Source organism: Solanum lycopersicum, chromosome 2 (genome assembly GCF_036512215.1).
Source record: "Solanum lycopersicum chromosome 2, SLM_r2.1".
In the NCBI taxonomy this organism is placed as follows: Eukaryota; Viridiplantae; Streptophyta; class Magnoliopsida; order Solanales; family Solanaceae; genus Solanum; species Solanum lycopersicum.
Window position 1 is genome coordinate 54065605 of NC_090801.1, and position 10390 is coordinate 54075994.

The 10390-nt window shown below is 38.8% G+C and overlaps 1 protein-coding gene across 1 annotated transcript; it reads left to right on the forward strand.

Annotated features, from left to right (window-relative positions):
* The first annotated feature begins 9115 nt into the window (after nucleotides 1-9115).
* Nucleotides 9116-9867, forward strand: LOC101257136 (uncharacterized protein). The gene is given in 1 exon segment (NM_001301000.2): nucleotides 9116-9867. A coding segment is annotated over 1 exon segment (315 nt). The 5' UTR covers nucleotides 9116-9325; the 3' UTR covers nucleotides 9641-9867.
* The last annotated feature ends 523 nt before the right edge of the window (nucleotides 9868-10390 follow it).

Here is a 10390-nt window from a genome sequence, read left to right on the forward strand (position 1 = left end):
AGGACGCTGGCATGAAAGACCGGGTGGATTTTGAAGTGTGGAGGTAACTCCAATCTGTATGAAATCTTACCCACCTTGGCAACAATTTTGAACGGACCCTCATATTTCCGCACCAGGTTGTGATGCATGCCTCTAAGCGCCTTAAACTGCCTCGGATTAAACTTTACCAAAACCATATCACCTTCTTCATAGTTGGTGGGACGACGCTTGCGGTCGGCGAACTTCTTCATCCTCCTTGCCGCCTTGCTCAAATAAGATTTGGCAAGGTCGAGTTGCTCCTCCCAACCCTTGGCAAGGTTGTAAGCGCCCAAACTCTTCCCTTCGAACAATGTTGGCAATGAGTGCGGAGTTTGGGGTTGCTGGCCCGTTGCTAACTCGAACGGTGTGCGCCCTGTAGATTCACTCCTCTGCAAATTATAAGAAAATTGCGCCATGTCTAGGAGCTTAGCCCAATCCTTCTGATGTGCACTAACATAGTGCCTTAAATAGCATTCCAACAAGGCGTTGACACGTTCAGTTTGGCCATCAGTTTGGGGGTGGAAACTGGTGGAAAAGTGAAGTTTTGAACCAAGAATCTCAAAGAGTTCACTCCAAAAGTTCCCTGTGAAACGAGGATCCCGATCACTAATGATGAACCTCGGCAGCCCCCAATACTTCACAACATTCTTAAAGAACAATTGTGCAGCTTCCTTAGCAGTACAACCGGCTGTGGCAGGCATGAATGTAGCATATTTGGAAAATCTATCCACTACGACCATAATAGTGCCAAACCCGTTTGACTTCGGCAAAGAAGTAATGAAGTCCATAGATATGCTCTCCCATGGACGATCAGCTATGGGTAACGGCTCCAACAGCCCTCCTGGTTGCCTTTGCTCTATCTTGTCTTGCTGGCACACTAGACAAGTCTGCACGTACTGCTCAACCTCTTCCCGCATACGTGGCCAGAAATAGAAGGCCTCCACTAACGCCCTCGTTCTCTTCTGTCCCGGATGCCCAGCCCACGGAGTGTCGTGGCTTTCTTTGATAATACGCCGCCTGATGAACCCGAACTTTGGTACATAGATCCTCCGGCCAGTGGTAAGCAAGAATCCGTCTTCTACCCAAAACCGTTTGGTTTGGCCTTGAGCAGCTAGCTCCATAATCTTCTTGGCTTCCGGATCGCGTTGCATACCGTCTTTGATTGCGCCTTGGAATTCACTACGGACTGAGGAGATGGCCGCTAACTCAGTCTTTCTGCTCAATGCATCGGCTACCACATTGCCCCTTCCTGGTTTGTACTCCAAGTTGTAGTCAAATTCAGCTAAGAAATCCTGCCAACGAGCCTGCTTTGGTGTGATCTTCTTCTGCGACTGAAAATAGCTAGTGGCAACATTGTCAGTTTTTACTACAAATTTGGAGCCTAGTAGATAATGCCTCCATGTGCGTAGACAATGCACAATGGCTGTCATCTCCTTCTCCTGCACAGTGTACCGTCGTTCCGCTTCATTCAGTTTTCGGCTTTCGAATGCTATGGGGTGCTTCTCCTGCATCAAGACTCCCCCAATGGCAAAATCAGAAGCATCCGTATGGATTTCGAAGGTCTTAGTGAAATCAGGCAGCATCAAGACTGGCTCTTTAGTAACCGCAGCCTTAAGTCCCTCGAACGCTTCCTCGCACTCCACGCTCCACAACCAAGGCCTGTTCTTCTTCAGCAGCTCGGTCAGTGGTGCAGCAATAGCGGAGTACCCGCTGATGAACCTGCGATAATAATTAGCAAGTCCAAGAAAAGAACGTAGCTCGGTCATTTTTGTAGGCGCTTCCCAATCTTGGATCGCCTTTACCTTTGCCTCGTCCATACGAAGCTCACCTTGGCTGATCACATGGCCCAAGAAATGTATCTTTGGTTGGGCGAACTCGCACTTCTCCCGCTTGACATAGAGCTGATTTTCCCGCAAAACTTTGAAGACCTTCTTCAAGTGCTCTACATGCTCCTGCAAAGTGCTACTATAGACGACTATGTCATCTAAGTACACTACTACGAACTGGTCCAAGTAGGGATGCAAAATCTCGTTCATCAGCGTGCAAAATGTGGCAGGTGCGTTGGTTAAGCCGAAGGGCATCACCAACCATTCGAATGCTCCATACCTGGTCACACATGCTGTCTTTGGCTCATCCCCTTCTGCAATGCGCACTTGATAGTAGCCTTTCCGGAGGTCCATCTTGGTGAAGTATTTGGCCTCTCCAAGACGATCGAACAAATCTGCGATCAGTGGGATTGGATACTTGTTCCGGATTGTGATCTTGTTGAGCGCCCTGTAGTCAATGCATAAACGCATCGATCCGTCTTTCTTCTTCTGAAACAGCACCGGCGCTCCATAGGGTGCCTTTGATGGACGAATATGACCGGCTTCGAGGAGCTCTTTCAATTGCTTCCTCAGTTCTTCTAATTCGGGCGGAGCCATGCGATAAGGTGCAAGCGCAGGTGGCTTGGCTCCTGCCTCCAACTCAATCATGTGATCTACCTCGCGCCTTGGAGGTAGTGTCTTCGGCAGCTCCTCCGGCATCACATCACTGTTTTCCTGCAAAACAGATTCTATAATAGGTGGCAGTGGCTGCATAGCACCATGGTCTTCACTCGAACTTGCGATGGTGGCTAAAAAGGTTGGCGCTCCTTTCTTCAGGCCCTTCACAATCTGCATGGCCGACAGTTGAGCATATCCGTCTTTCTTCGGCACCCTAATAAGAGGCACCATACAAGACCCTTCCCCCTCCATCACCATGAGTTGTTGAAGGTAGGGATCGATCATCGTGTGGCAACGTTGAAAGAATTCCTGCCCAAGAATGACATCGGATATATCCAAAGGAGCTACGGTAAAGTTTGTCTTACCTTTCCACCGTCCTAAAGTGATGCCGACCCCATGAGCAATTCCACACACGGGAGTTGGTGGGGCATTGACCGTCTTGAGGCGATTGTTACTTGGAACAATTTTCAGTCCCAATTTCTCTGCCGCCGCCTTGGTCATGATGTTAGCCTCAGCCCCGGAATCTACCATGGCCCGAACTGCTTGCCCATTGATGGAGATATCCACATATTGTGTGCTGAAATCCCCCGGGTTGTCAGCCTGCTTTGCTATGGCACCACAGATTCCAACCATGCCCAATTGAGTGGTGTCTGCCGGTTTCGCCTTGTCTTGTGCCTCCTTTTCCTTCTGCTCACGGACGATGGCACCAAGGCTCTTCATCTCTGGGCACCTAGCGTAACCATGTGGTCCGCCACATATATAGCACCCGTCTCCTCTACTGGACTGCGTCCGCTTCTCCGAGAACTTTCGGCGTTCGAACCGTTTGCCATCGGACTTGGGTGTGTCTTGCTGCTTGGGTTGTGCCGACGGTTCTCTGCCTCGGCCACGGTCTCCCCCACCTTTAGCTTGACTGCCCTTTGCCTCCCTGCCCTTCGCCTTGTCCAAACGATCGTGTTTGAAGTCTGTCAAGGTCTCGGCTTGAGTGATGGCCTCATCGATGGTTTTTACTTGACGCCGCTCTAACTCGGTCCTCGCCCAATTCTGCAGCCCGTCCATGAAGGTGAACAGCATGTCATCTTCCGTGAGTTGGGGAATCTGGAGGGTCAAGATTGTGAACTCCTTCACATAGGCCCTAATACTTCCCGTCTGCTTCAACTCCCGAAGTTTGCGCTTCATCTCATAAACAGCATTGTTGGGGAAGAAAGCTTTCTTGAATTCCTCAAGGAATTGTTCCCATGTGTCGATGGTGCGTGTGCCCCTCTTGATCTCGGCATCTTTGCGTTTCCACCACAACATGGCTACGTCGGAAAGATACAACACGGCAGTGTTGATCTTGCTTGCATCGCTCCTGACCCGATTACACCTGAAATAATTTTCCAAGTGCCATAAGAAATTGCCTACCTCTAGGGCGTCTCGGACACCCTTAAATGTTGGTGGCTTGGGAACCTCGACCCTGGTCTCCCTCTCCTGGCCAAGTGATGCTGTTGCTGCAACCTCCCTCTCTTCTTCGAGGGCTACTACCTTGTTCTTCAGGGTCTGGATCATTGTGGTGGCATCCAACAACCTGAACTCCAAGGAGGTAATGGACTCCTTCAACTCCAATTCAGTCCGCTTGCGTAGATCCAACTCCTTCCGGATGATGTTAACTTCTTCAAGGGAATTTTCTTCAAGGTTTTTAACATCGCTGTCCAAACCATTCAAGCGCTGCCCCAAAATCTCAACAGCAAGTCTTGCCCTCTCAACGCTGGCAATCCATTCATGTCCAACAGTGACGTCTATAACGTCGTCGCTGACGTCGTCTTCACTTTCCACATCTGTATTCTCCTGGAAAGATGTTTGTCCGTCGCCTGGTGGAGGATCATTTGTTGGCAGATCGCTTGATGGTAAACCTCCTGGTGGAACACTGCCTGATGGCAGGTCGCCCGAGGGGACACTGCCGGATGGCAGGTCGCCTGGTGGAAGACTGCCTGCTGGCAGGTCGCCCGGTGGAGGGTTGGGCAGACTGGGTTCATTGCCCTTCTTGTTCTTTCCCTTTTTGTTCTTCTTTCCTCCCTGAACGTTGGGGGTGCCGCCACCGTTTCCTCCGTTCGTCATTTTCCTACGATAAACCAATGCTCTGATACCAAACTGTCACGGACTTTTTGATTCGGACTAAGTTCCGTGCGGCACTAGACGGTTTACTCACGACTCTTGCACGTTCTTGCAAACTCTAGTAAGCCTAAAACTCAGATCGCTAAGAAAATAAGAAGTAAGACAGAACTTTGGAAGAAGGAACTTCTATTACTTGAAAATAATTGGATGCTTTACAAGTAAAGTAATCTACTATTTATACTACTCTAATGCTGCCTAAGAGTTAGTAAATAAACTATACAAGTTCCTAAGACTATGCCTACAAGACAAGCTTCTAAGTCTTCCAAAAAGGACTCCTAGATGCTCCTAGTCTGCCCCATGATCTCCACAAGCCTCTCAAAGACTTGTAACTTCTGTAACAGCCGCCCCACTAACTGTTGTAACAGCTGAAACTGCTGTAACTGCTGCCTCTTCAGCTGCTGCAGGCCTCCTTGGCTGCTGACCTGCGTGGTCAGCCTGTTCCCCTGCGCCTGCTGGCTGCCTCGTTGGGTGGCGTTCGGCCTGAATGGATGGCGGGACGTCACACTAAGCTTATAGACAGCTTAGTTTGAGTGTTTAATCAACTTTTCGGGACAAGTTCAGGGATTGGATGGCTTTTCTATTACTATTTGAAAACAGCATAAGAACAAATATTAGACATTCAAGCTTAATAAAGGGAGAATATTAATTAATAGGTTCATTTTTTGTCCATACTTTCATATTATTAACTGATGAAAATTGTGATTATGTGGGAAATTTGAGAAGTACAAATCTGAGATTTTCAAAAGGCATTATTTACAGATGCAGAGCAAGTTGACATGTAGAAAAGGACCAACATACTAAGCTAGCGTTTGACCATATAAATTTCTAAATATTTTTGTCAAATATTATTTGGCTGAAATCTCATCATGTGTTTCGCCATAGTATTTGAGTGAAAGAATCAGGGGCGGAGCTAGAAGGCTGGATATGGATTTTGGCCTAATCCAGTTACTTTTGTTCAAATAGTAATAATATTAGGAAGCTTATTTAATATTTACAAATATTAAGTTTTGAAACTCAAAATCATCATTATAAAATTCAGAACTCATAAAGTTAAAATTGTCGTGGTATACCTGTCGTCCACGCAAGAAGCAACAATAAACTGCTACAATTGACCTGAACAAAGAACACATCAGAGGCTGGTTTGAAGCAATTAACTCGATATATATTTTCATCGATACAGTCAAATCTCGCGATAACAGTCACTAATTATAAATGGCTCCTGAACTGATTTTTCATGTTATATACTTTTCTACAACTATATTCTATCTATAACAGCAATGTCATTCATATTGTACACTATTTGTAAAAAATCAGGTGTCTTTTCGTAGAGTTGATATTTTTTTTTATATGTTTTTTTTTCCGATTCAATATTATATTCCTTTCAGTTTGTTTTTATTACCTTTTCCTTTTAGTTTATTTAAAAAATGTATAATCATTTTTTTTTGATAATTTATTAATTTTAATTTTTCACCTAATATGTTTAAGATCATAGGATTAAAATATATTTTGATACTTTATATGTATAAGATTATAAGTAATATATTTTTTTTAAACACTTTTCAATTTCATGTCAAGTCAAAAATCAGACAAATAAATTAAAACGGATTAAACGATACATATGCATAACTGTCTAAAGCTGGTGAACTAATTGGATTGGTGCATTTTCTTAAGAAACATCATCAATATGCATGCATTATACATTCAAGTACAAAGCAAGTATTTATTCTGATGTTTATGCTTTTTATCTCACTCTATTGTTTCCTAAAATACAACAATAGCCTAAGAGATTTTATTTTTTTATTTTTTTTAAAAAAAAAAGAAAACATAGAGACATTTCATCTTTTTAATCGATTATAGGTCAGTCAGGCATATAATAATTATAAATAACCAGAATGAAAAGTGAAAATGAGTTGGAAAAAGAAGAACACAAATAATACATAGTATCAAATGGACAATTACATTTCACATAATAAATTAACCAAACATGTTGGGTATATTCATAATCAAACTAAAGAGATATGGAGATGTCTAGTTAAGAAAATGACATTAGTTTCAAGTGTCAATTTCACTAGGCCATGTACTTGTCTTATATTTTGGATGAACCCCTTATTGTTTGTTTCTCGCTTGGTGTTTGGTATCCAGATTGAAGTTTGATCATATTCAAATTAGCACCGAGAAGTCCAAAACATTGAAGGTAAAACACTCTCTAACAAAAGTAATGCTGTTTTCGGGGGATTCAAATCGAGACCGCTGATTATAAATAATAAAAAAATACCATCACGCCATAACCCTTGTCGGTTGGATTGTCTCAACTTGATACGATTAGTCTTTATTTGTTTGTACTCTATGTTTTTGCTTACCAACTACTTGATATTTGACAGTTTTTTTAGTAGCTATTCGAATTTTTAAAAGAGAAAACGTGTTAATTGAAGGAGAAAAAGGATAAAGAATGTAAATTATTATTAAGTTACGTTTATAACAAGTTAAATTTGTAAATTTCAGTAGGTGTTTTGACCACAAAAATTAAACCTATTTTGTTAATATGCAAAGTCGATATATTTCAGTAACATAATAAATCGACTCAATTAATGAAATATAAAGAGAAAGAAAAAAAAATCTATAATAATCCTACTCCAAACGACATCTATTATTAAATTCGATTAATAAAGAATAACTAGAATACAAAACAACATAAAAGATGATTGACTGAAAAAACAATAATCAAATATTCATTTTAAAATTATAAAATATTATTAATTTTTTCAACAACAACAAAAAAAAGAAACTCAATAGCTATCACATCATTAAATAGATAACAAAAATAAAATAAAATTGAGTAACCTTAACCAGTTATATTTAGCTATGAATATTAATTTGAGTTATTTTTTATTTTTTTTGAGTAATTTAGACTAAAAACGTTATTTTTTTTGTTATTAAGATTTCAGAAATTCTGAAATAGAAATTCTGAAATAGAACTCCAAGTAATTGAATTTTGAAATTTTATGATGAAAAATATTTTTTAAATGAATTTAATTCTCAAAAAGTATGTCTTGATATATAGTGTAAAATTTACTCTCGATCCTCGTAGATTATGATTCAATATATTTTACGTATAAGAGTGACGAAAATAATAACTATACTTTTAAATAAATTGACCTCAACTAATGAGAATGCATTGTGCATTAACAAGTTGAAAAAACAAAACATCAAAAAGTCTTTTTGCAAATCATTTTCTTCTCATCAAATTATCAAAAACACAATATTTATTTATTAGCTCAAACGTTTTGTATGTACAAATGCAATGAACCAGCAAGAATGATAAGAATAAATGAAAAGGATGTGCTGATTATTAATTAATTTAATTAATAGTAGTAGCATTTATTATTATTTATTATTATTATTTGGTCAACAAGAGTGGGCGATACGGGCCCGTTAATGAGAAAAACAGCCATGTGATCCAAAAAAAAATACAAGGTATCCGAGGCTCAAATTTAATTAAAGAAAAATATATATTAGTATTTATTTGAATTTCAAATTTAGAAAAAATAAAAATAAAATTATCAACTTATATTTGGATATAAACATCTGAAAATGACTTTATACTATATTACGGATTTTTTAATTGGCTCTTCAACTTACATAAAAAGTAGGGATCACTTATAATGATTTGCAAACAAATTTGTTCAACTTGACTTCACATAATAACATGAGAAACTTGAGCACTTAAAAAAATCATTTAAAGAGATGACGATTTAATTTGACAACTTTATCTTTTAATCTATTCTTATTCCACTCAAAAAAATTAAATTAAATTTGAATTTATTTTAGTATACAACTTTTTAGATAAAAGATTAATATTACTCAGTTCGTATCAATTTGTTTATTTCATTGCATGAGGCTTGCGTAATATAGTTTACTTCTTTTTTTTACAGTTTGCAAACTATTGCACACTGAACAGGCTATCACGTAGTATTCGCCATAAAATACTCACGTAAAAAACAAAAATCATGAATTGTCCCATTTTTTTTTTTTAAAAAAAAAACATCTCTTTACAACAATCACATAAATATCATAAAGTTATTATTTCAAAAAAGTCTTCTTTTTCTTCTTTATTTTGTGAGAAAATTAAAAGGCCTTTTGAAGGGTTCTAGCACGAATGGGTTTGGGCCGCAATGGCATCCCAACAGAAAATAATGACATTATACAGGGGTAAAACCGGAAACTAAAATACTCACATTGGCGGTAAAGAGAGCCGTTGCCCTTTTCGTCACCAAAAACTGGCGCCAAAAATCTAAATTTTTTTAGTTGCCCATTGCCCGAAATTTCACGGGCAGCCCCTTTTTTTTCTGTCCCCCTCCAAAAAAAGGAGAATTTTTTTTCGTATATATATTTAATATATACTTTATGAATCTCATATTATATTTTTTCCTCTTAATAATTATTGCTTCAAAGTTCAATCTCCTCTCTTAAACTTTTATTTTTCCTCTTCATTTTAGCGCCTTTTTCCCCAATTTCTTTCATTCAAAGTTTTCGCAAAAAAATTCACCCTTTTCACTCGTTCAGTTACTTTGATATACTCTGTTTTTTTTTTTCTGTCTGCTTTTGCTTGGACAAATTTTGAATATCTATTCAATAAAAGATTATTTTTTGTGAATTGGGGTTTTGTTTAAAAGATGGGATTATCGAAAAAAAATCAAGTAGAAGTGAACAAAGAAGAAAATAAGAAATGGGTAATTGCTGGAATTGCGATTCTTGCTCCTTTGAGATCAATTTCTACGAAGCCAAAAGGAGATAGCACTGAAGATGAAGAAGAATTTTCAACAACTCCGACGGCGAGAGGTTCAAGGATACCGGAAAGACTTCCATGTCCACCGGCGCCGATGAAACGCCGGCCAAAGTCCACGTGTCATTATAATAGTGGTAGGGAGTTTTTTAATCCACCGGACCTTGAATCTGTATTTATACGCCATGTGGAGAGAGCTAATTGAGCTAATATGTGTAAAAGGGCAAAATGGGAACAAAAAAAAGTTGCTCTTTTGCTTCTGTTCTGTTTCTTTCTTCTAGTTTTTTTTTTTTTTTTGGAGTTTTAGTAGTAAGTTTTATTAGGTTAGTTTATTAGGTTTAAGTTGATGTGATAATGTAATATACAAGTTTAATTTAGTTTGTAGTTTTTTTATTTTTCACCAATGAGAATATGAAAAATCTCATTTTGCAAGTTTCTATGTGTGAATTGGTTCAAAATATGCTTCTCAATTTGCACAGCTTTTGCCTATCTGTTTTCCTTTTTCCTAATATGTAAAACAAGTCAAAAGAATTTTTCTCAATTTGCAAGACTTTTGACGTGTACTATTTTTGTTTTGATATGTAAGCTGGTTTTAAAAAAATATATCCCAATTTGCAAGTCTTTTTACTTTTTTTCCTAGTTTCTGGATATAGATATAGAAGTATTTTCTTAAAAAGGCGAGTCTCTCTGTCGGGAAGTCTCATATTAAGATAAAGATAAACGCTCTCTTCCTTCTAAAAGAGTTCAAAGTGCTACTTAAACAATGATCTCATTCAGAGAGATTCAAATTCGAAATCTTTGATTAAAAATGAAGGATACTCCATTATAATCTTTATTTCTTCATGTACGATAATATTTCGTGTAAATTCCACAAATAGAAATTCAAAAGAGTGACATACATGTAAATTTTACCTTTATTTAGTTAATTGTAAATGTAGAGATTATTTCTTACAAA